Below are 27,066 nucleotides of genomic sequence, written 5' to 3'. Positions count from 1 at the left end.
TGTCATCAGGGCAGTCGTCTTTAATACACGGACTTAGAGCTGTGCTGCTTTATGACTCTCAGAGCACTCTTAAATTACTGCAGATTGGTTTGCTCAACTCTTCTTCGTGTAAAGCTCATAATGCCACCTTGGCTAGCAGCTGAACATTCACCAGTATAAGCAACATTTCAACTGGAGAAAACTCTCAGCTTGGAGAAGAGAAGGCCCTGGGGAGATCTTAGAGCAGCCTGCCAGTACCTCAACAGAAAACCTGAGCAGGGCCCACAGAAAAGCTGGGAAGGGACTGGTTACAGGAGCATGGAGTGACAGGTAATGTGCTTAAGTGGAAGAAGAGCAGATTTCAATTAGGTATCAGGAAGAAATTCTTCCCTGTGAGGGCAGTGAGGCCCTGGCACAGGCTGCCCAGAGAAGCTGTGGCTGGCCCCTCCCTGGCAGTCAAGGCTGGATGGCTATGGGCTTAGTGGAGGGTGTCCCTGCCCATGGCAGGGGGTTGGAAGTAGATGGGCTTTGAAGTCTGTTCCAACCCAAACCAGTCTGGGATTCTGGGATTCTATGATTAAAAGCAGCCAGCCATAAGGTCATAATTTTACAACATCAATGCAGGTCTCTATAAAGATCTAAAGCCAGTCTTGTAGGTAGATTCTTGACCTCTGAATATTCTTGTTAGACTAAATCAATAGGCACCATTAAGAATGTTCACTGATTTTATTTGAATAAATTTCAATTTTAGCTGAACATGAATTGTGTGTTACTGGAAGCTGTGGCTGCACACACGAAGTCCTTTAGGCAGCCCTGGCACACAGCCACTGATGGTCCCTAGTTCTGCCACCCTTTGCCATGTCCCCATGCACTTTACTGAGTGGGAACAGCCACGTGAAATGAGAGTTTGATTTTCTATCCCCAGTACAAAGAAAAACTACAGCTGACCTGTACCATAAAACAAAAAAATATAATCAATACTAAACCACTTGTCAAGTACATCTCTCTTCAGAATCCAGAAAAGCACTTTGAGTGACGTTCTGCATGGAAGCAGTCCAGCCAATGATACCAGCAGAGGCGCAGCTCCACCACGCTCCCACAGGTTGGGCAGGCTGCTACCTGGCAAATCACTGAGCCAGGATGACAACACCTAGAGCTGAAGTACTACACAAACTACTGCAGCAGTAACTGGGGTCTTAATCAAAGCAGCTTCTTTTATATAGTTTAGGATGCTTTAGGAAAGACAACCTGGGTACACTCCATAAAGCAGGCATAAAAATCTTGCTATATCAAACAATGTTCCACACATATCAACACTGAGACAAGCCTACTGCAAAATATAAAGCTTTGGGACATGGCAACCATTTAAAAAGGTATGATTTTACTTGTGACAAAATCAAGCCATTAACACTGAGACTAAGAAATCTCATAGTTTGGATCCTATCTGTGGGTTTTGGTTTGGTTTTTAAATTTGTCTGCCTGTGCCGTTAAATTTTTAGATAATTATCAGTAAGAATCCAGCGCTGCAATTTTTGTGACATGGACTGGCAACACTATGAAGGGAACAGCTGTATCCCTTTCAGAAACATCAGAAGTTTCTGGTGCCCTGGAATCTAAGTATCTTAGCAGAGTTTTATGTCCCATACCTTAGGATCAATCAACTCTCCCAATATTTCCGTAACATTATTAATAATTTAACTACCTGCAATCGTAGACGGATCTTCTTCTCTTCATCCAACTCAGACAGCAACTGTTTAATCTCTTTTCTGTTGAAAGAATGCAAAGAAAGCTTGGAATGAAAACAATTAAACTATTAAATAAAACCGATCACTTCTTGGAGACATTTTCCTTGCTTCGCTAGTTACACTTTGTTCTCTGAACCACTAATGGGAGCCTCTGTACTAGATGCTGGACTGCAGAGAAGTGAGGCTCTCTAAAAAGCACATCACACACATGCTGCCCTCCCCCCTCCCCCTGCATCACAGAATCATGATGTTGGAAAAGACCTTTGAAGATCAAGTCCGACCATTCCCATCCTAAGATAAACCAAATCCCTAAGTACCTCATCTACCCTTTTTTTGAACACATCCAGAGAAGGTGACTCATCCACAGACTTCGCTTTGGACTGGCTGTATCAGCACTTCATCAGCACCCAGTTGTCTTTTTTCATACAAGAGGAGATGGGTTGGCTTTGGTGGGTTATAGGAACTGGTCACAGAAGTCCTGCCTGGCTGCCACATACTTAAGGCACTTATGCAATGTAAGCTTTAGCTTAATTTATAAGACTTCACTGTCATCCTTCTTTGTTGGGAAGGAGAACATGGCTATAAGGAGCAGACACCTCCTTATGTTCCCCCAGAGTGATCTCACCTTAAGACAGAAACCAGCAGGTGGAAGCAGCCCCTGCAAGAAGGGCCATGGAGACCAGAAGAGCAGGGATCAGCCAGCCTAAGAGGCAAAGCTGTGGGGCTCACTGGCTAGATCCAGCTTGAACCATGCTCTCCCACATCTTCTCCCAAATTCTACCCCCCTCCGTCCCCTAAGTCTCTTCTCCCAGTTTCTGCTTTCCCTTTTTCCTGCCTGGCCTACACACAACTGACAGGGTAAGTGAAGGTTTAGCTTCCAACACATTCAATATTCTCAGGAATAGGAAAAGCTACACACCACCCCTAATTTCTCCTAAGAAAATGGCAGCTTAAAGAAAAGAAACCTGCCCAACACTAAGCCAGCAAGAATTGGGTCATAAACACAAAGGTCTTCAAATCTCCTAATCACAATTCAGTTCTTGTTAGACAAGCTTCCTGGGAAATAAGCTAGCTGTCAAACGAGAAATTGACTTAACAATTTTAGGAACTTGTAGTAAGTTGTGCTACAGCCAGAACAAATGCACCCCTTACTAAGACCAGTGCACATCAGTTCCCAAACACTTAATGGCAAATGAAACAATGCAAGACCCTTATTCACTGTGTATAGCTGGTAACTTCACTTATTCAACACCCTCTGAACATCTGCTTATGTCATAACACAGTAAGAAAAGCTGTTACAGGTGGATGGTGCCTGAGCTTCTCACCCCTGCACGTGTTGTCAGATGAAAATCCCTCACAAACACAAAGTCAAAGGTGTGGAGCAACATAGGTGGAGGAGGGAGCTCAAGAAGACACTGCCACCACCATGCATGAAGGAATTCAGCCCACCTGCAGCTGTGGTCTGCAGTACTTACTTTTGCTGGTCTTTCATGGTTTCAATGATGGTTCTTAGCTCCTTAATTTGTGTTCTCAGCTCCTCCAGGGCAGTCTGGCCCTGGCTCAAGTGCTCAGTCTTTGGCTTTCCTTCAGTACCAAACAGGGACGGGGAATTTGACCTGTGGCCTGTTGTTCCCATAGCAATTGAGTGAAATCCAGGTGATGGTGAAGGGGATAGTGATGGTTGTAAGCTGCTGCCGCTAGCCAGACCTCCTGGTTTTGGAGGCAAGGAAGTTTTGTTTTCAGACACCTGCAAGAAAAAGAATAACGTTTCCTCTCTGGAGAAAGCTGTATGAAAGTCAGACCTCTAACAAATATGACGCACTTTGCCGCTCTTCAGTAATTTTGAAGGTCCACATTCAAACAGGGACAGTTTTGGTGAAAGCACAATAAATGTAACAATTAGCCATTATCTTTGTACGTGTACATCAGAGGAGGTCTAGTTCAGACTCAAGTTCAGACTGTTTCAGAAGGACTTTCTTCAATCACTCACTACAAGCAGCCAGCAGCCTTTCCAAGATCTCAGACCACACAGTGAAATGAACCAGAGAAGGATGGTCAGTGTTTCTTTTACAAGTCTCTAAGAACATACCTACACCCATGGATGTCTTCTGCAAAGCACAAAACTGCACGGCCAAGAAGCCAAGTTGTAATTTTTTGCAGACTAAATTTACCATTGTCAACTAACTGTTGAAGGAATCTTCAGCTCCCAATCTTTTTTAAAAAATTAAAAAGGTGTTAACATGCTGCCCTTAGTTCTACAAAAAACCCCAAATATTCCTTAAGTATGCTCGTGGTATGATATAAGAAGAAAAATGAACTCCCATGGCTTCAAAACACTACTATATTAACAAGAAATAAATGTACTGTACTGTCCTCTGGTCACTGAAGCTTCTGTGAATCCCCATAACTAAAAATGGCTCTTTATTCCTCCGGGAACTTAACAGGAAAATGCATCATTAAGCTAGTTTCCCTGCAACTATGTGGCTAGCTCAGAAGGATGCCAAGCTGCTTGAACTGCATTCCAATGCTCTATGTGTCAGACAAGGTACAGAAACACTGAAGTCCACCTCCCACGCATGACCAGCCCCGTCCCTGCAGACACCAAACACTGTACAAGTACAGCTATCACAATGGCAAGTAAGGGGAGTCTTAATTGTTTATTGTATTGTTATTGGGCAATGCTAGCCTGTGCATTATACAACAGCTACCAGGAGTATCTGAAAATCCGATTAGGCAGAGAGTAAGAAAAAGCAGTAGGCAAGTCTCCAACTCTCTTTAGGAAAGAGATCCTGAAGTTGAATGGCAGACAGGGTAAGATATTGAGGGAAAAAATGGGAGGGAAACGGCAGGAGACGTAGTAAGTGAGGGCTGGGGACTGGGGCAGTGGCATTAACCATCCAAAGTAATTAGTGGTAGCAAAGTAACAAAGTTAGTAGCCAGATGAAAATTAGGAGAAAATGTAATGGGGAGGGAAGAGCAGGATCCACTGAGTTCCCAAAAAAAGAGACTTCCCCAACACGAGTGGCATTGAGCATAGAGCCTGTGCTGGGAAAGTGCTGCATAAAGAACATGTTCTGCAGGAAAACCAGTGTGACCACAGAAGTCAAGCGGTGTTACAATCACAAGAAAGCTGAGTCACTCCAGTGGCTCCAATGCTTGTCTCCATGACCTTAATAATATTCTTTTAACATTTGATATACGTGTGTGTGTGTGTGCCTGTGTAATACTGTGTCCCTATAGGCTAGAAACGGGTATTTCATGGATAATATTCCTTGTAGCAGTAGATGAAAGTTTCCATTGGCCTGAAAAGAGACGTCAGACTGAGTTCAAACCTGGAGAGAGCGAGCAGTGCACAACGGGAGCCATCCACATCGCACACCTTGTTCCAGAGCTTAGCTGTCTATCAGCATTAAAGCCTCAAGCAGCTACTTTCTGATAGAGCCTTGACTTACAGCAACACACCTCCATCCTTGGCATGCCAGCACATAACTCAGGAATGTTGGCCCAAGAGGATTCCTTAACACAAGTGCTCCCAGAAGAGGGAGCTCTATAGCAAAACATCACCCTTAAAGCTTGATCACAGTTGTGCATGATTTCCTCTTCCAAGTACTTTTCTTATACTACTGGAGTGTAAACTTTATATTATTCAAGGTAGCCTTATGCACTAAAAAATAGTTCCAACCTCTAAAGCCTGACATACCTACTCCCTCTGCAACATCCTATAGTTTTCTGCCACTATACAGTCAGAATGGCACATGCCTATAAAATGAATACAATTACACCAGTATGAAAAAGTGATTATTCCTGCAAATAGAAATCCACATACTATTAGAGTGCCTCAAAGAATTATATTCTCTGCTTACAGACTTTTCTAATGTAAACTCAATTTAGAGCTGCAAAAAGAGGCCCTCTGTTTCTAAAATTTATTTCCATAGTGCCTCTGTGGGATTTATTTATACTAGAAGGATTCTTTATATTTCTTTTTGTACAGAATGGTCATGTGGACATTCTACCTGTTCAATTCGCTCTAGACTTGCATTTCAAACACAGAAGAATCTTTGTTAACCTTAAACATTTAAAGCTTCTTTCTTCTTCTGTTGAGTTAAATTTTAAAAGTAAACATGATATGGTTAAACAGTGGCATTCCAATTAACTTACTTGTGATATTGTAACAGTTCTTGATTTCCTCGACACTTCAATAGTTTTGTGAGTGCTGGAACCATGTTCCTCCTTCTCTTCTTCAGGACTTGGTGAGTCAAAGAAATCAGGGCTTGAAAGGGATGACTATAGACAAACATTTCAAGAGAGGAGAAAAAAAAAGCAGGTATTTTCATTGTGAGAATTTAACAAAGGAAGAAGAATGACTTTGGTTTTAGTTATAATTTTCAAAGTAACATTACTTACAATCAGGAACCTCCCTCACCCCCGCTCCCTTTTTTATGGCTGGAATGCTTTCAAAGCTTTCAAGAAACAAGACACACTCCAGAGCTGGATTCAACACTAATTGACATCTTTGCATGGCATTGCATCTTAAGATGCAAGCACCCTGCTGTCCCCAAGAGGAGCTGCACCTTGGCTGGGCGCTGAGCGCCGCGCTGCAGGGAGGGCAGCTCTGCCACCCGGGCAGCTCTGCGGGCGCTTGGCCTGGCACAGGTCTCACTTTGCTGCTCTTCAGAGGCCCATGTGCTGCCGGCACGGCAGGGCTGCCCCGTGCACAGCCTCCCGTGCACAGCCTCTTTGCAAAGGGGCAAACAAGGGAGGGTTCTCTCCACCCCGTGTTCCTTTCCCATAGATTTGACAGGGGAAGAAAAACCTTTTAACTTCTCTTTCATGCCTCTACACTTACATTCACAGTCAATTTTGAAAGCTTTCTTTTTTTTGTGTGTTCTATTACTTTCAAAATAACCCTTTTTGTTTCCCTCCACTTTGTTTCTCTTCAGCAACATGGACATGGGGAACCTCTCACTGATTTTCCAGAATGCAAAAAACGAACAGACTCCAAACCCCAAAGAAAGAGACACTGAAAAACTAAGCAGTGGTTTCCAAAGTATGGTTTATGAGACCGACTTGTCTAAAGATATGTATTAGAGAGTGTAATTTAAATCACTTGTATTTACAAATGTCAGCTTAATGAGAGGCTCAAGGAGAGGTGTTGAAGGCTGAAATGGTCTGTTTGTCCTCAAAATCTGGTGAATGTCCTAGAGAAACCAAGGGAAATGCTTCCTTTGGGAAACACTTTTCAAAATCCTTAATACTTTGCACAAACTAGTTTATCCCAAAGAGTTTTATAAATTATTTTTCTGGCCTCAGTCATGGCTGGCAAAGAATATTTGGCAGCGTCCAAATAAGAGGGTACGAATCTTATAAGGGAGGGAATGTTTTAAACATCAGTATTCAAAATGCTGGCAGCCTTTTGACACTAATTTTCAAGAGCTGCACCTCTCCACCTCACTGTACGTGTGAGGGAATGGCTGTGCAAATGCAGTAAAACCACCAGGGAACACAAAGAGGAGGGGAAAACAGAAAAAAGTATTTTTAAGAGAAGAGGAAAATTAACTTACAGATGTGAGAGACTGGGAGGGTGGTCGCCTGCCAGTAGCTTTTGGTCTGGTTGTAGTTGGATGATTAAGCTTCTCAGCAATTGGTATTACAGAGTCAAATCCTTCCAAGTCTTAAAAATAAAACAGAATGGATTTGGTTTTGTGGCAATTGTCCTCAAGGGGAAAGAATCACATTTTTTTTCTAATTTCAAAGAAATCAAATCACATTTTCCCCATCATGTCTGTCACAGTGTTCTGCAGATGTTTGGCCACCACAATGACACTAGAAAACCCTGGAAGTCAAGGGCAGCTGTAATCCAGTCACCCTTGCCAAGCACAATTACCCTTCCATCTCAAACCTGATAAAGCAGAGCGAGAAAGTGTAGAGGAGCCTTTGGCCCTGCTTTCAGCGTAGCGAAAGCTGAACGATGGCATGGGTCCTACGGCATGGAATAAACTGCTTCAAAATTTCCACCTTACTATTGAAGGGGTTAATTTTTTTTTTTCCCCTGAATTACTGGAGACAAAAGACAGTGCACGTGTTGTCTCAAGAACTGCACTGCCAGCACTGCACCTGTGGCAAGTGCTTATGGCAGCAGATTGAGAATGACTGAGCTGGAAGTCATCTGCAGGTTTCCCCGACACCCACAGCTGCAGGTAGTACAGTCTCCTCTAGCTCTAGGTGAGAGGAATATCTCCCTCAAATAGTCCAAAGGTTGCCATAAATAATAACTCCAACAGGCTCCTGAAGCTGTGCGGAGCCCAGGAGAAACAGGTTGGCTCCAACGCGGTATCGACTGTCTTCAGGGTTAGTGAAACGCACTGGGGAAGTGTTTACCGAGCCCAGCCACGTGGCAGCATGTTTACATGCAAGGATGATGTGAAGGCTGAAGGAATAACTGCAGCTTGTGATTATATGTCTGAATCAAATGGCCTAACGCCATTCATCTATTTTTATAGGTTATATCAGTTTCACTCACCTTCCTTTCAAAATGCCCTACTGCATATGTTAAGCAGAAAGGAGTCAGAAAACATGCAAGAGGTACGTCAGACAAGATAAATCAAAACTCTGTGTAAGTACTTTCAGACACCAATGAAATGCTGGAATGATATTCATTATTCAGACTACTTCTCACGGCCCACGTGTGGGAAGGAAGAGCTTTTCAGTTAATAGTTCTATATACTGGGCACTTAATTTTCAGAGCTGTTAGAGAACAATGAATCTCTAAGATCCAGCTTTCTTGCCGCATCACAACCATCCTACAAAATTACACAATGGAACAACGAATTAATGGGCCTGTGCCATAAACTATATGCACTGAAGGACACTTAAACTGATTCCAAGTACTCATGATTTGGCAGCTAGGAAGTAAAGGAGATCAGATAGTCCTTATTCAGCAATATTCTTCCATTTCTGGGAGATTAAAAAAGAAGTAAAAAAGAAACCTCTTTCAATAGCCCTGAAATAGTCTAAGGCTATCGACCTCTAAATACTACTCTATTTTTGAAGCAACTCCTCCTATATATAACCAGTGACCCTGCTGTCCTCTACCAGGTATTTCTCTCCTTGCTTCTCTATTGACTGTTGCAAGCTATGTCCAAAGGTAGGTCACAAAGTCTGCCAATGGGAATTTGGCAATGCGAACCCTCACCTGTACCCAGCATCTCTGGTGAGGCTACAGCTCCTTTAAAGTAAAAGTGAGCTCACATTAGCAGACTGCACAAACCCTACAGAACTTCAGGGTTTCAGGAGAGGAGAGATGGAAGTAAAAGATTATCTTCTGTGGAGAAAACTGCAAATGTAAAAGCTGTTTTCCAGTAATACCCAGGTTGAAGCTGACACCTGGGGTAGCTAAATGACTTGCTTAAGTTCAGGTAGCACATCACTGAGGTATTTTTATACTTTGTCTTCATTTTCGCCACTGTGTGACCTTGTTAAGTTGCACAGCAAGAATTTACTGCCCAAAAATACACCCTCCTCTATAAACAAGTGAGGCTCAGACATGGGCACAAAAGGAAGCTGAAGCTGCCCTTTGTCCCAGCTCCTCTTTCCCACCTAACAGTTTTTACTAATTTTTTTTCCTGAGCTAGTTTTAATCCAGCTCATTTTCTGACAGGCTTTGCCCAGCCACACGAACACATAGGCAGGAGGCAGGCTCAGCGTCACAGCCAGAGGACTGACACAAGCTGCTCAAACTGAGAGGAGGAGCAGACTGCTGCTTTGGGGGGCAGCAGACTGCTGCTTTGGGGGGCAGCAAACAGCCTGAAGCTACCGTGAGGCCTAGGAAGGCTCCGGTGCATGACAGGGTTCCCTTCTCTCGGTGTTCCTGCTTCTATGGGAAGGGCCACTGTCCCTTCCTCTGTCCTTACGAAAGGCAAGTATCTACACTAGTATAGAAAACAATCAGTGAAGAAAAAATATGAAGGCATTAATTCAATGTGTTTCTCAGGCTTAAATAAACTAGTAATTACCTGAAGTTATCTGTGTTTCATTAGAATAGTCAAATATTCGTGTTTAATGTATCAATATCCAGAGAGTGTATCAATGTATTGATGATCTCTGGAGGTCCCTTCCAACCCCTAAGATTCTGTGATATCCAGAATTTCTGTCCTTGAGACCCAGGAGCACTTGCAGATCCAATCTGCTCCACGCATTTTATGCATACCATGAAAGCTGAACATTTCTGTGCAAAGCTTTTATTACCAAAAAATACTGTGAATCCTCCACTTTTCCCATTTCTGAATAGCTACAAAAACAAAGCAAAGCAGCCTATACTTGCATTCAATTAAAAAAAATGAGAAAAGCAGAGGTTGGAAAGGCTCCACAGGTGGAACCTGCTGCCAAACTGGGGAAATCACAGCCGTTCAGCTGATACTATAAATGAAATTCTATTTAAGTGCAAGGGACAACACTTGGTACAATGCTAAAATAGTAAATCCATTTCCAGTACTTCCATATGCCCTTTATCCCCTCCCAAATTGGTTTTCCTTATTTAGCCATGGTTCTCACTTCCAGATCCACTCTGCCTCTGAGGTTACCATCACCTTCCATGGTCGTCACCTATGAGGCATTCATTCAGGAAAATTTCCACCTAGAATAAACTGGTAACTAGCAAAATGAGGAACAGAACCACTCAAGAGACCCCTGCCCTGCCCTACCCTTGTATATATTGTAGATTCAGTAATGAATTTACTCATATAGGTTATTTGATAATTTTTTTTGCTGGTGGAAAAAGCAAGGTTATATGGGTGTGACTATATTATGCTCACTGAGGTCATTATGTGCAGAGATCTGATTTTAGTTGGTAGCAAACAGAAATTGGGACCTTAAATTTAGACCCTAAGCAAAATGTAAAACCTCCCAGAGCTGGACCAAATGGGACACCAGTGAAAGATGATTAAGGGCCTGAAGATGATTAAGGGCCTGGAGCATTTTCCCTGTGAAGAAAGGCTGAGTAAGTTGGGACTGTTCAGCCTTGAGAAGAGAAGACTAAGGGGGGACCTAATTAAAGTTTATAATTATCTGAAGCAGAGGATGCAGGAGGAATCAGCCAGCCCCTTTTCAGTGGTCTGTGGGGATAGGACAAGGGGCAATGGCTGAAAGTTGGAGCACAGGAAATTCTGCACCAACATGCGGAAAAACTTTTTCACAGTGAGGGTGACAGAGCCCTGGGACAGGCTGCCCAGGGTGGTGTGAAGTCTCCTTCTCTGGATATCTGAGTGATATGTCCTAGGGAGCTGCTTTGGCAGGGGGTTGGACCCGATGATTTCTCGAGGTCCCTTCCAACCCCTACGATTCTGTGATTCTATGAAAACAAAAGTCAAGCCTCCTGTGTTTGCAGCCACGTTAATTGCTGGCGAGGCAGCGTCAGCATCCAACAGACCTGAGCTCCGCACTGACCCCGCATTCCCCACGGCTAGGAATCACTAACAGCAAGGAACCTTCTGTCGAACATAGAGGGCACCCAGAAATTAACTGTGCCACTCCCTAACTAAAAAACAGTCGATATGTGCTCTACAAATAAACAGATGCATTCATTATTATTACTGCCTCACCAGTCAAGCTGGTAATTCATGGAGTAATTCACGAGATGGGAGGAAAGACATCGGAGTCATTTTGATACACTGGTGTAGTACACATATAGCATGTCTGGCCTACTGAGCAAACATATTTAATGAATATGAAAAATATTAGCTGTGCAAGAATTACTCCCTGGTAGCTTTCCAAGCCACTTAAGGGTAGGATATGTCTCCCCACTGCTATGTTCATTTGGAGACACGGTTATTTAAAGCATGATGATCATGGTTCTTAAAAAAAATGCCTAGATCCAGGAAAACAATTATATGAGGAAAAAGTCTTCAGCTCATTATACTTTTACCTTCCCGGAAAATAACCTTCAATCCCTCCTTGAGACACACTCCTCTCCCTCCCCCCCCAAAAAAAAAAAGAGAAGGAAAATTAAATGGATATGCTTATGCTTCCTTCCTTGCCCCTTTCCTCCCCTCCCTGCTTGTACTATTTTGGCATAAAATGTGGCTAGGCCTTAGCTTTACCTTGCATTGAGGGTTTTTTTTAGTCTCTGGGCAAAGTCATTTATACGTAGCGAAGACAGAAAGCTTTTTGAATTAGCAGAGAGATTTCACCTTGAGAAAACTGAAATGGAAAGTGATGGATAACAGCAGAATCAAGACACTCAGAATGCTAACGGCGAGGTTGCGTGGAATGGAAATATAGCAGGGCTGGAAGAAATGAGGCAAAGGTGGCCTTCAATTAATTTGAAGAAGATAATGTCATAAAAGCCATGGAGCCACATTTCATTTCATAATCATCTTTGATGCATTTAAAAGATTGACAACAGGCTTGTGTAATGGTGTATGTGCTGTCTTTAAATACAATCATCCTGAGAGCTATGAAAAATGAATTAAAAACCAACTGAAAAAATAATCCAAATATTACTGGGAATTTTCAGAAGACCACAATTATTTTAACTACTCTGAGTGCCCAGATTCTGCAACTCTCCACGCTGAACAGCACTGCATCCTTCAAGGAGTAAAGCCATGCTTCCTGGCCAGGGGCAGGGCAGAAGAATCCCACCCATAATGAACTGCAGACCCTGTTTTTATGGGGTTTGGGTAACGCACTTTTAGCAGGAGAGCTCTGTGTCTGCAGGGGTTTTGTGCTCGGGAGTGCAACAGCGATGTGCTGGGGAGGCTCACCCGCTGGCTCTTCTCTTTGTGGGGGAACAGCTCAGCTCACCGGGCTGCCAGGACAGTCCCTGGACAACCACCTTTCCTAAAGTATACCGTGATCTTTTCCCATTTCAACCCTGACTTTACTAACCGAAAGCAGAAAGCTGCCATAACACGCTTTGCTCACCCCTTGCCAGTGCCCTCATAATGATTTTATTTTTAACGATTCAGAAGATGCCAAGAAAAGAACTGAAAGGTCAAGAAAACTGAGCTAGAAGAAATGGATATGCTGTTTTCAGGCGCCTCAACTTGACAGACATGGAGAACGATTTAAATTTCTGGTTCACTGCCCTTTTTTGGACCCTCCAGGGCAAGAGACCTAATTAATTTACTTAATGGACCATTAACATATCCCTGATTACAACATTTACAATTCACAACTATGTTTACGGGTGATTTTGATTCACTGACATAAATATTACAGCTTAACCCAGTTGGGTAATTCTGCCCCTGTGCTTTGCTCTGTTAAAATGAGCGGCAGCACGGAAAGAAGTAACTGGGTTAGGCAGGTTTCTGGCTTCATGGTATGAGTCACGTTCTGTCCTCCAACCCTTCTACGCACCAGTGATTTCTTTTTTTCAACTTCTACTCTGTGTCTTCAGGCAAAATAATTATAATGTCTCAACAGTATATCAGCCTGTGATTTAAAGACAAGCCCACTCCATTCTACAACCTTTTACTGGAAAGATTCTCCATCTTTTTCCCTAGTGTGGGCCAAATCTTATTACTTTTCCTTCCAGTCAGAGGCACAGCAATCCCTGCTCCTAGCATATATGAGCACGTAATAGCTCTAGAACTGCAAATACAACTCAAGGAAACATGAGATACTCAAGATTTTGTTGTTTGTTTTTTATTAGATATTTTCCAGTAGATTACCTTTAACTACCTTTCCAGGAAAGCTGTTAGCCCCAGGCTAGCAGGGGGGTGGGGAGAGGACAAAAAAAAAAGGATTGTTAACAAAGTGGGTTCAGCCACTGCTCCATGACCCGCCAGCAAATGCTGTCAAGATTAAAGTCTGAAGAAATGCTGAAAAATTGACTCAAGGTCATCCAACTTTCAGGGAATCTCTTGGGAACATTCAAACTGAGACCACACCTTTCATAAGGCACCAATGAAGGCCTACGTGCCTGTCGTTAGAGCTGATGAAGGTTCTTAACTGCTTTCATTAATACTGTGCCAAACGTGTGGAGCCAGGGGAAGCTACTGGAAAGCTGTGTCTGCTTGGCTGCGGGTGGGAAGCACCTGGGCAGCTCAGTCTTTCTGCAAAGTGCAGAAACTGCTTCTTGTGCAGATTAATTAATCCACAGGAGATACCCTCCTTTTATTTCTCTGTTTCTTATTCATTAAATCACTTTGCTTCAATCTGTATGATTTGAAGTGTCAGATGATTTCAAAGCAAGCCTCTTTTGGATAGAAAAGACTTGCTTTGGGATTGCAGGATTCCAAAATGTGTGTATATATAGTTAAAAGCCTTAGGATTAATCCTGACTTGCAGAAATAACTCGATGATTAATTAGAATAATTCAGTAATTTTCTGGAAGCATTTGATTTTGATGCAATAAGACCTCAATATGTGCTCAATGTTTCTGTCATTGCACTGGCCCTCAGATATAACAAATCTTTGTGACATTAAAAAGAAACGCTTAACCTAAGTAAAAAAAGTCAAGTTGTGACATAAGGCATGGGCTGAACCTGTCGCAGTCACTGTAATGCTTCATAAGGGCTACTCTTCTGTTGGTAGAACAGGGCTTATTTTCAGGGTAACTTATGTTGCTTTAGAAGAATTTTAATTAAGCTCAAAAAGCTGCTGTCAATCTAGAGCAGTTGTTGGTAGGCGAGACTTCACAACAGATGTAACTACTGGGATTTAACCACAGCAACGCTGGAGACAAAGTCTTGGGTGACATGACCGTGCCCTTCCCACCGACAGCCAGTGGGTGTTCTTCAAATTTCTGTTTCATTTGGGCTTTTTGCCTCTTTCAGACTTGAGAACCACCCCAGCCTGTCACTAAGTGTTTTTGTTTAGTAACAGGGAAGGACATCACAACGAAATCCATGCATTAAACTTTGCAGTGACACCGTGTGCCTGTAAGGACAGGTTAATGAAACCACCTCACTGGCAAACAGCGTGTGCAAACCGTACGCATCACGTCACTGAAACCTCTTCTGATGCAAGAAACTAAACTGTAATGATTTCTCCCTTCAATGCAAGATTTTCTATCACTGCACATTCAGTTTCAACTTTCAGTTAAAAAACTAATCTTTAACAGCTACATAGGTGTTGTACAAACACTTCTCTCTGCATTTGTTTGTTATTCGCTGTCGACTAAAGCAAAGACAGGACAGAAAAGAAATGGGAAAAATAAAAGGCTTACCCTCATGAAATGAAGAAGAGTTACCCATGGCAAAGAGATGTAAATAGGAAAAGCTGGATGAAAGATGTGTGGAAAGGAAAGTAAAGGCATCACTGAAAACAGGGAAAAAGAAAACAAAAGAAAAAGTGAGGAGGAATGGGGACAGTTCCTCTTAAATCATATATTCTGAAGGCTACATTTCCAAAGGGTTTTTGTTTTTTTTTACAGATTGTGGAAAGAAGCAAAGACATGAAGAACAGTAGCAATAGCTGCCATTCTATTCACAATCAGCAGCAACCTCGCCGACCATGATTTGCTCTTGTCAGTAGAGATTGCAAAATTGTAATTATGTGCTGTATTACTATCAAGAAGTTTAAATGTCAAGCCACAACTCCACGGAACATGCCAGTGGAACCAAGCCATGCACTGACATCTACATAAAAAGAACATTTTACAGCTGCAACCAACAGAACGTTACGCGCAGTATTACACATCACCTCAGCCTTGCTCAAACATTTGCCACTTTCCTGATCAGGAAAGCTGAGTGAATGCTTTTACAGGTGTTTGTAAAGGTGTGTGGTTTTCTGGTTTAGACAACACTGATCTGCTGGTAGAATATTATTTAGAAAGTAAGTACAAGAATGCCGTTTCTGAAACAGGCAATGCTTTACATGCTCACCTAGTACTGAGTTTGTTGCTGCCAATCACTTGGTTTGGTTTTTGGGAGGCGGCACATGGAAAGACCCTGTATCTTCTCCTCCCTGATCATAAAAGTTTTGTCTCATCATGATAAAGAAAAGGAACCAACTTAGAAATCCTTAAAAATGTTTCACAGGATGAAAAACTGCTCTCCATCCACCTTTATAAGGTTGGCTTCAATAAACTAGTGTCTTTCCAGCGTTTTTGTACATCTCACGGCTTTGAATGAAAGAACAAGAGCTTTAGACAGGCTGCAGGACTGAGAAAGTGACTGCCAGCTTCCAACTAAACATTGCACAAGCAAGAAAGCTAGGAGAGTGCTATAGTTATTAATTTTCAGTCCAAGATTTGCCATCAGTACTTAGCATAGGCACGAAAGTGGATGAGTTAACATGCAACAGACTTGCCCATTTTTTCCTCTGTCCTCTCCAAGAGCTCCAAGTGCCCAGGAATGACACTGGGGCTAATGGAGGAATAAGGAGGAGCCCAGTAACCAGAGTGGCCATACACCTGAGCTGCTGCAAAGGCCATTTAACTTCCATTTCCTTCAAAGGCCATTGCCAAGTCCCACCTTGTCTCCTAAACCCACTCTCCTTGGAGGTGTGAATTTGGATTACATCGAATTGCTCGCATGAATCAGATCCCTTCTGACTGTAAGGATGAACCTCGGGGAAGCTGAGGCTGCCCTCCCCACAGAATATCTGAGACCGGGGCAACACCAGTAACACGTCACAGTTACGTATTATCTGGACTTGCACTGCCCGATCCACCAGTGCTTTGCAATGTGCTGGGACATCACCACTCGCTCATTCATCATTTTTACTAATACCTCATTGAACCACAAGGTTTCTCCAACCCATTCTTCTCTCTGAAAATAAATCAAAAATCTACCACACTTATTACAAATGTTTTCAATTCCACGGCCCCATAAACAGTCCTGAGCTCCGAGCCTCTCCTCATAGTAAAGGAATTAATCCACTGTGAATTGTTTTGGCTTATTAAGTTTTAATTTATTGCTCTACGCTCTCTTAAAAGGCCGTTTCTTTATTTAACAACATTTTACACAAGCTATCAAAAGCCTCTTGAAAATTCTTCTAAGATCTTTGGGCTCCCTTTCATTCCAAAATCCTTTTTTTTTCTCTTTTTTTTCTTTTTTATTCTTTTTCTTTTAATGAGCTGTCAAACAGAATAGAATGACATGATTTGCCCTTGTAAATGCCATTCTGGGTTGACCCTATAAAGTTATAATTATCTAAGTATTCACACCATTTTATCCTTGGGCTCAATAAGTTCCCCTTGTTAGTGGTAACAGGAGGTCATCAGCAAAATCCTTTGCAACATGTCGTGTATGTGGTTTGGTTTATGGCCTCCTGTTGGCTCCTATTCTCCATTAAAAGAAAAATAACACACACACACACACAGAGTTCTGGAAATGAACAAAAATTATTATAAACCAAATTTCCTGTCTGTTTAAAAAACTCACAGAAAAATACAAAAGGCTCTAAGCTTTTACCCTCCTAGTGATTCTGAGGATACTAGCACAAAGACTAAAAAAGTTTGCTTCCATCAGACCACTAGATGCTATTTACAGTCAGAGATTTCTCTTTCAAGGAAGCAAAAGCTTGCAGGCTTTGAAGCACATTTGTAAACATGAGGAACAAACACTAAATGGCAGAATTTGCCTGCATTTTCCTACTGTTGATTTACATTAATTGCTACAATAAAAATGTTCATGCAGGTTAGCACAAGCTTCTAACTTCCCGTGCTTATCTCAAATGGAAGTCTGGAAAAAACACAGCACTTGCTTCTCCAGAAGAATGTTACTGTCATGAACCACAGCAACAGCAGGAGGTTAAAAAAGCAGCAGACATATGGATGCTGGAAAGCTCACAGACCTACGTGAAATCAATTGAGCGTTTTCTTGTTACGTTGCAATTAAAATCCACCTACAACTTAAAGCTTTGCTTTCAAGGCCAAGGAAAAAGGCAGGTTTGGCTGTTGGAAGCAAACCATGTTGCAGAAAGGTTGTACTAACAAAGCAGGCTGGGCAGGAACAGTCAGGCCGGAGTAACGTTTAATGCCGCTGGCAGAAGGCAGCGACACGTACGCGGTCAGGGTACCCCGGTTCTGCCTTGTACGAACCCGGGTCTCCCGCGGCACAGCTGCGGCTGCGGCGGAGAGCGACGGCAGCAGCTGCCGCCGGGGTATTTCTGAGCAGAGGCAGATGGCGGCTGTCGCGACTGTTGCTTACAGCCCTGGGACGGGAGCTGGAGCACCAAGCTTTCCGAGCAGAACTGACTGCGGCACCCAGCCCAGCAAGCACCAATCCGGCCCTGACAACCCAAGCAGCAAGGAGAGCAAGAGAAGACAGAAAAACACCCTGCTGTACTCCTTTCCAGGTGACTGCCCCTGTTAAGTTGCTTGTGTTGCAGGAACACTAATTATTATTTCTGAGAGAAATTTAGACTGCTTTTAATTGGTGTTTGGAGCAAAATTTATTCATATTGGCCTCAATTTGGTCTCTACTCCTTTGTATTAGAAAGTGTAAACATTACTAACTGCACCAAACTCAGAACATTTTTGCAGCATTAAAAATATAGCAGCACTAATATGACATCTGTTTAAGAAGTATGACTTCTTACCCTTGGTGTTCTCGTTTTTTTCAGACTTTTAAAGAGAAATAATGAAAGCTCTCCTAGTCAAAATAGCAGAAGACCCCCCCCCCCAAACTATTTTTAAGTAAAGCAGTTAGTCCTGCAGTTAAAATTTTATATAAATGCACTCACACATTCATTTCCAAATCTTCAATCTGCTTGCTGGATTATAACAAAGTCACTAAAAAGCAGAGTTTCACATCACAAACTTCTTAGGCAAACTATAAAAAGCACTATAACTTACCGATATCATTGCTTCTTTCAGAGGTGTCTTTCTCTAGAGTGACGGATACCGTACTGCCCACTAATTCCACTTTTGGACTATCACTCCTGCATTTGGATCAAGAAGAGGAGATGTTTTATTGGGAGTTTTTGTGTGGGTTACAGTAAATTGATAGCTAACTTGCAATTAAGAATGAGAGAGTGAAACAGTCTTCCTTTGTAGCACCAGAGTTATAGCAATGTGTCAGAGAGAGCAATCTCCAGTAAGTAGGCATGCTGTATGGATTAACCTTATCTCATTTCTCCTTAGCACCTGTCAAAAAAGCCTATTTTAGACACAGGAGTGTCCTGAGTAATTCTTCAGATGTTCAGAGCATCTCAACATGAAGGAAACCTAAGGGCAAAGGGGCATTCTTCAAAATCTTATTTGTAATTTTTTCTAATTAATTGGCTTGCATAAACTATAGTGATGGACTATCTAGAATACCACAGAAAGGGAAAGAACCTCAAGTCAGCATCATGCATTTCAGTGGTTCCTACTATTTACTGATAAATGCAGGTCCTCCACCACCTTTGTTTTTTCACATTGCTTATGAGATTAGACTACGAATATTGTTTCCACGGGGCCAAAGAACTATGATCACCTGGTCTGTCTAAAACATCTTTGGAACAGGTAAGTGTCAAGAGACGTGATAAAGAGGAACTATTTTTAAATCAGACAGGAGATCAACATGTTTATTCACTCTCTGTAGAGCTTTCTATCCCACAACTACTCCAGTTGCTTACTAAAGCAACCTGACTATTGAAATGCCAGAGTAAAAAAGGGCTGGTGGTAGGTGAGTAGCTCAGCATTGCACAGGTCACAGAGACAAATCCCTGTGGCATTTCCCATGATATCAACTGCTCCATTAAAGTGATAAACTGCACTTACTATCCTTATCAGGTCACCTAACAAACATAGTTTTTCCACAACTACTATTCCAAGTGTTATTCTGTGCTGTAATAATTATGATGTACCTAAGGTACCCAAATGATGGGTAAAACCATAGATCTGTCCCTGAACTGGCCCAGGCAGGTGTGCCTTTTCATGAACAGCAGTGACTACACACTGACAGCAAAACACATTGCAAGCTCCCAGTTCTCGTTGCTTTTTTGTCTCTGCTTTTGATGCCATAAGCTGATGACAGATGGCCTGAACCTCAACTCACGGCAGCAGTTCATAAGCAAAACACAAACAGGCTGGAAATCCTGTTTCAGACTTCGGGAAGGCTGTGACAGATGAAGGGTCTGAAAAAATGTGCTAAACACCGGAGGAGGTCACAGATTAGATGAAAGTTTACCCATTTAAAAACTCTGGTAGGGTGACATGTATTCAGTGAACTAAAAACGAGAGATAACTAGTTTATGAACTGAAAAACAAACTAGGCCTACACAGCTGCCAATATGGCAGGCAGGCTGCTCCAGGAAGGACACAGAAGGAATCTGACACACTCACAGAAAAATGCATTCATTGGCAGGTTGATAAATAAGGGCATTCTCCAAGTGATCTAGCTGGCCAATTAGTTTTATCTTTTGGTCTTGACCTTTTTTTTTTTATTTTTTTTTTTAAATGGCTTATACATTTGTAAATCTGTAAGAAGCAATGTCATTTCTTGGCTGACAGGGCAATGAGCATCTGACTGCATACTCTGTTTTGCACACATTTATTTCCCAGCAAACTGAGAGCACCGTGTGAATTGGAAGCGCTCTAGCAAATGTGAGAGCATGTTTTTGGAGGAGGTTCTTAGGCTGGTGTGATTTAGGGCTGAAAGTCACAACGTTTACCATATGACAACAAAAGATAGAAAGATATATGACATCAACTCCCACAAAAAAAACCCAACACTGTTGTCAAAAGAATCAACAAGCTTATTATGATGATCTACATCCATGTTGTTGTGAAATGAATGGAACCACCCCTTCCTGATTGGGGCATTTCCCTCCCTCAGCTCATGCCCATGCAGATAGGTCTGTCAGATTGATCCAGACACATGATCATCCTGGAAGAAACCCCACACTAATAGAAATCCCCCTGCGAACTGATGAATTGCCATCTGGAACAACTCACTGACCCATATGGCCAAACGGCTGCACAAAAGCTGGTGCTAACATAAGGGAGGTGGCAGGAGCAGGCTGCCAGGAAAGGGACCTGCCCCTGTTTAGAGCACCATGGACAAAGGTTGGTTTAGACCCATGCTAAAACTGCACTTTCTGTAGGATTTTATGACTTGCCTGCTCTGGAGAACTGACTCATCAGTAAATTGTATGATCGCAGGTATGTCTAAGTAAGCTGTGAAGCCTTTGGAGCAAATTGACAAGTATTCTCTGTCCCACATGGTTTTTGTCTCTCCTATTGCCCTTGAAGCCCTAACCTGCCTCCAAGGAAGGAGGATTATATTTAAGTGGAAAAACAATCATCACCACAAGAAGTCAGAGAAATGCATGAGATGCAAGTCACTTAGAACAGAAAAAGGAATCCTCCTCTGCTCAGCAGCGGACATGTCAATCTCATGAGGCTTTGTAACGACAACAGTTCCTTTCCCTAGGGTCATGCACTGACTGGTTTTGGCTGGGATGGAGTTAATTTTCTTCACAGCAGCCTGCTTGGGGCTATGAAAACAGTGCTGGTGGCAGCAAGATGTTTTAGCTGTTGTTGAGGTGTTCTCACACAGCCTTAAGGCCTTCTCAGTTTTCCATGATGCTCTGATAGTGCCTGGGGTGCACAAGAAGCTGTGAGGGGACACAAGCAGGACAGCTGGCCCCACCTGACCAAAGGGATATTCCATGCCATACAATGTCACACTTAGCAATAAAAGATTAGCAATAAAAGCTAGAGGAAGAAGGAGGAAGAGGGGATATCTACAGTGAAGGTGTTTGTCTTCCCAAGTCACCATTAGGCATGATGGAGCCCTGCTTCCCTGGGATGGCTGAACTCCTGCCTGTCCATGGGCAGTGGGGAATAACTCCTTGTCTTGTTCTGCTTGTGCACACAGCATTTGTTTATCTGTTTTGACTGTCTTTATCTCAACCCAGGAGTTTTCTCACTTTTTCCCTTCTGACTCTCACTCCCATGCCACTGCAGGGGAGCGAGCGAGTGGTTGCGCAGAGCTGAGGTGCCTACTGGTATTCAACCACAACAGGTCAGCGAAAATTCTGCTGGTTCAATTTTTCTTCTAATTGCCTTAACTTTTTCAGGTCCTGGAAATGGATACCAGCAGGTCTTAAAAGTATTTACTATCTTATTAACTGAACTGATTTAAAAACAAAACTTTTTTATTGAAGTGACTGCTTCCATTCAAAGTTTCACATTTCTTTATTATTTGAGTAATTCAAAGTCTATTCCATGGATTATTCTGTGAACTTTCTGCCCTCTTCCTACAAGACACCCCTATAAGTCATCGTTTCTCAGACAGAGCAGCTATATGAGATAAATCCATTAATTTGAACTAGCTCATAAAGTAACTCACAGGGAAACTGCTAGCACGGGGATCATCAATACATTTACCATCACCTTAAAAATCACCTTTTCTTCTAGCTTTTAGTCTAACTACTATTACAAGTAAAATGATTTCAAATATAACGGTCTTAAATAAAAAGGACAAGCATTTTTTTTTTCCTGTGCTAGATATAGCAGAGTTTGGACAATTAAGAAGCCAGCAGGGTTACTGTTTAGATCTGCTTTCCACCTTTGTTAACACGAAAACTGAAATCTCTTTTAAAACACATGGTTTCTTTATACAGTTTTGTACTTAGGAAAAAAGGAAACCATAAGAACAATAGAACACCTCTCTGAAACTCTCTTCAAAATGTGTTTAAATATTCCAGGTATAACCTAGAACAAAAGAATAGCTACCTCGTGGCATACCTAGCCAGTGAACTGAACCCTGGGGTATGTACTGGTCTTGCCAAGAAGACATCACTTAGCTAAATCTAAAGGTCATAGCAAATACTTGCCTTTCCAAGCATGGCCAAGTGACCACGGGGTGTGAACTATAGTTTGGAACAACTAAGGAAGCATGTTCAAAGCCAAGAAGCCCTAAAGAATCTGTGGCAGTAGCACCTGGACAGAAGGGCAGGTTCTCAGAGAAGCACAGCCAAAGTAAAAGGAAATTGGCAGCACAAGGCAGGCACCGTGTTTTTTATTTTATGTGTCTCAGATTTCACCCCAAGAACGTTTGTTTAACGACCCATATGTGGAGGCAGGAGGGGAATCAATGTCTAGGGCTTCTATTTTATTCCACTCTACCCTATACTCCATTCTGGTATTTAATTCACCATTAAAATACTTAACTCCAGAAGTTCAATGGCAACTAATTTTTCTAATTATTTGTAGGCCTATATTCTAATATTTCTGCAAAAGGTGCAGCTTGCCCATTTTAGGCCACTGATTTTTTTCTGTGTTTCACCTATTTCTACCCATTACCCCAGTGGATGTCCACGGTGCACAGCCCAGATGCTGATGACTACTGCAGCCATCTAGCCTTGATTAGGACTACAGGTGAGGACTTTAATTTTGGCCAGCTCTGCTTTTCCAAGCTCTGGCAGAGATTAAATGGAGTTCTGTTGGCAAGTCCAATTTCTCAGTGTTCCTCAAAGGCTGTAAAGACCCCTGACAAAGAACATCACATAACTATGGAACAACTAGCATTAGAGCATAAATACTTGACAGCAGTGTTCTGCAGTTGCATTAGATTAAAGAACATCTGTTGAAGAAATTTTGCTAAAAATTGATCTAAAACAATCAAAGAAAACAGACTGAAACCAAGCTGACAGATTTAAAATGTGCATTGTCTAATGCTGTTCCTCAGCACAATCTGAGTTTTTGCACTGACAGTGCACAGCTAAGCTGGAATAATTTGAGATAAACTAAGAAAGTCAATGGCAGCACAACATACTATTGCAGGTATCTCCCACATATTCTTCATCAGTAGAAATGAACCTGTAATGAACAGTCTAAGGCAGTTAAATTCTTCAGAAGGTAGTTATGATCCAGCCAGATGACTAGAAGGCTGGGTCTTTTGGCTCTTTAAATGCAGTTTACTGTGAAATAAAGTATAACGTTAACTGTAAAATCTAAATTATTTAAATGTGTGTTTTTTCCACTAATCCCAAAAGCACTGGATGGGGGAAAACCAATACCTTGTATGAGTCACAGGCACAACTGGTCTTTCTGGTCGTCTCGGGGGCAAGGTACCAGGTCTATTCACAGAGTTTGCTTTGGGTGGCCGAGGTTTCTTCGGAGGTATAGCAGGAACGGAAGGCTTCTGCAAGTCTAACTGTTTTTGCTCTCTCTCTGATCTTTCTTTAAATCAATTAATTCCAGAAAAGAAGAACACATGTATTATTAAGTGGAATTCATTTGCACTCACCAGTCTAGAATTTAAAAAAAGCTCTTTAACTGTCGATACACTGTATACAAAGAAAAAGCTTATCCCTTTTCCACTTCTGGCCTCACTCACTCTTTATTTGAAGTAACATGTTTACCACAAAACGGTTGCTTGTCCTGCCTGCCTGTTCTAATTCCTCATGGCCAGAAAGTGTGTGCAGTGGCTGAACAGGATGGCTAGTTTCTGTTCTAGAAACTTACAGATTTCTGAGTGTAAAAAGTAAAAACGGAACAATTTCCCACGAGCACAACTTGCATCAAATTCTAACATGAAACAATATTAAGTTAGAATGTCCAAAGGTAATTATGCTGGATATTCTTAACATGTCTTAAACAAACAGAGAAATACCATTTCTGGGGGAAAAAAAAGTGTAGTGAACAGTGCAGTTAAATATGAATACAAGCATTAAAATCTAGTGATGTTTGGCAGGATGTAAACCCCTCTGAAAAAATCAGACCTTTAATCTAGGTTCTTAATCACAGACTTATATGGTGCACTTTTCGGCTTGTCAATGAAAAACTGGATCATTTGCAGAACTGATTATGCATTGTTAGGTAGTGCCACCATACTATTATCCAATGCCAAACACACAATACCTGTGAGCAGGTAAAGCACAATACAAATGAACAGGTCTTGTAAATAACATGCTCTAAATTCGTAATACAAAACAAACGTGTAAACACACACATCACAGGAAACCAAATTCTTCTTAAAGAAAGAGCAAAAATCCCAAAGTGACCAAGTTTCACTCTCTGTATCCTGCTACGTCAACATCCCATCTGCTTCTCTTGACAACAGTGTTACAGTATATCGTGAATATTACAACTCTGTACACATATTGGGAATGTTACAGGGTATTGCTTAATGGGTTCTGGGTTTCCATCTGAGACGACCATGGAATATATCATCACGAACACAATCATAGAATCATAGAATGGCATGAGTTGGAAGGGACCCCAAGGATCACAGAGCTCCAAACCCCCTGCCACAGGCAGGGACACCAACCTCCAGCCTGGATCTACACAAGGCTGCCCAGGGCCCCATCCAACCTGGCCTTGAACACCTCCAGGGACGGGGCATCCACCACCTATCTGGACAGCCTGTTCCAGCACCTCACCACTCTCTCTGTAAAAAAATTCTCCCTAATATCTAATATAAACCTTCCTTCCTTTAGTTTTAATCCATTCCCCCTTGTCCTACCATTGTCTACCCTTTTAAAAAGTTGATTCCCCTCCCGTTTGTGTGTTCCCTTCAGGTACTGGAAGGCTGCAATGAGGTCCCGCCACAGCCTTCTCTTCTCTAGGCTGAACAAGCCCAGCTCCCCCAGCCTCCCTTTGTAGGGGAGGTGCTCCAGCCCTCTAATCATCCTTGTGGCCTCCTCTGAACCCTCTCCAACAGTTCCACATCTTTCTTGTATTGCGGGCCCCAGATCTGGACACAATCCACGTGAGATATGAAATAGTTCAGTAAGTGGATGTTGTGTGTTTGCAGGGGTTTACCCTTCTTCTCAGCGCACTTTCAGCTGATGCAGTCGTTGGGTCATCTGCAACAGGGAAGCTTTGCCAATGTAATGTGTAATTTTTACACACTTACTCCTATGACAATTTATACTGCGTCAGTGTCAAAGAATCTAAACTATGTATGAGGGACAGGCTGGGCACACAGTAGAAAGAACATTCCAGTGCCACCCCAGCTGCCAGACCACACCGAACAATCCTGCCACTCCTGGTACTCCAGAAACGCCAGCATGACTCCTGTGGCCTCTTTTCAACATTTGGAAAAGTTACAGATATTTATAACCTGGGACAGTAGTGTATTTAAAACTCCTCCACTGTTTTCAGATTCAGTTTTGCAAATCCAAAAAAGGAAGGTAAAGTGTTTTATTGAGAAGATAAGCATGAGAATGAATGCACATAACCAAAACTAAACATGTGGGTGAAAGTGCTGGAACACCTGTCAGATTGTGAAGATGTATATCCACAAACAGATCTTGCTGCAAAGTCTGAACGTTCTGGCACTGAAGTGTAACTGCATCCTATACATTTAGTCATGTGCTTCCCTGTGCCTCTTAAAAGACTTCAAGTTCAAAAACTTAAAGTTAAGAAATCCCATCAATAAACTTGTCTGTACAGTCTCACAGTCCCTTTAAAGGCATGGAAGTTAACACGATCTTCAATTAGAGAATCACTAGAATGACTTTCCCCAAACTGTTCAGAACGCACAGTGAATGCAATGAAACCATCAAAAGTTTCACCTGCTTGTCACTGCTCTGCATGGTACTGTGCTCCATTTCTTGAAATGTTCAAACCTGGCTTTGAAGACAGAATTTTTTCATTTCTTCACAGGCTTGCCTATGACTCCTGTGACTGTGATAATGGGGTGATTCATAAGTACTAATGACTATATCTTCACAAAACCCCTCAGTGATGCAGAAAAACCACAAACCCTGCTTTTAACCAGACAACCAAGGCATACACATGTTAAGAGAAAATAATGAACTAGCTATTTTACTTGATCTAGGACCTGGGTTTCTCTTGACACATCGCTTTAGACAGCGTTTTATGTATTGAGAACATATCTCTGTTTGACTTCATCTGAGGCTGCAGGTACTTAACAGCTCTGGATTGATATAAATGAATATCCCAAATTTAGCTCAAAACCAACGATGAGATCCTTTACAAAATGCATATCACCAGAGGTCTGTCAGAGTGGGAAATAACCATCTAAACAACACACTTAATGAAAATGGACTGGGAAATGAGGTTGTGCATGGGTTCCATTGCCCCTGGCAATGTCTGCAGGGAGCAGACAGGAAAGCACATTTCATACCTTTTTCTTCTGTTCGGTTAGGAAGACATTCTGGCCTTTCAGGAGGTACCTTTTTGATTTCTTGCTTTCGATCTGTGGTACCTGTCGAAGAAAGGAAAATTTGGAATTCTGAACGAGCCAACAAGCTGGCACATAAAGTCACACAAGACTTAATTTTGCAATCTCTTACACATTTTACATTCTCCTACGTGGAAATGTCTTACTGAAATGGGACATAAATCTATTCTGAAGTATTTGCTTACACCATAATGATACAAAATCCCCACAAAAAATGGATGTTTTTGCTGCCTTTCTGAACAGCACACTTCAAAAGAATGGGCACTTTAACACCATTCTGTGAAAAAACAAAAATTCAGTAACAACAGTTT

The 27,066-nt window shown here is 42.1% G+C and overlaps 1 protein-coding gene across 1 annotated transcript in view; it reads right to left on the bottom strand.

The window, feature by feature from the left end:
- Positions 1 to 27,066, bottom strand: part of SH3KBP1 (SH3 domain containing kinase binding protein 1) — a 233,214-nt gene that overhangs the window by 1,698 nt on the left and 204,450 nt on the right. The window contains exons 11-17 of the mRNA XM_084262660.1: positions 26,699 to 26,779; positions 23,622 to 23,784; positions 18,466 to 18,551; positions 7,286 to 7,395; positions 5,883 to 6,008; positions 3,200 to 3,471; positions 1,682 to 1,745 (exon numbers count right to left, since the gene is read on the bottom strand). Coding sequence (XP_084118786.1) covers positions 1,682 to 1,745; positions 3,200 to 3,471; positions 5,883 to 6,008; positions 7,286 to 7,395; positions 18,466 to 18,551; positions 23,622 to 23,784; positions 26,699 to 26,779 — 902 coding nt within the window. The remainder of the gene's footprint in view (positions 1 to 1,681; positions 1,746 to 3,199; positions 3,472 to 5,882; positions 6,009 to 7,285; positions 7,396 to 18,465; positions 18,552 to 23,621; positions 23,785 to 26,698; positions 26,780 to 27,066) is intronic.

The sequence above is a fragment of the Gallinula chloropus genome, assembly GCF_964237585.1.
Source record: "Gallinula chloropus genome assembly, chromosome: 1".
NCBI lineage: Eukaryota > Metazoa > Chordata > Aves > Gruiformes > Rallidae > Gallinula > Gallinula chloropus.
This window is presented reverse-complemented; position numbering and strand designations above follow the sequence as displayed.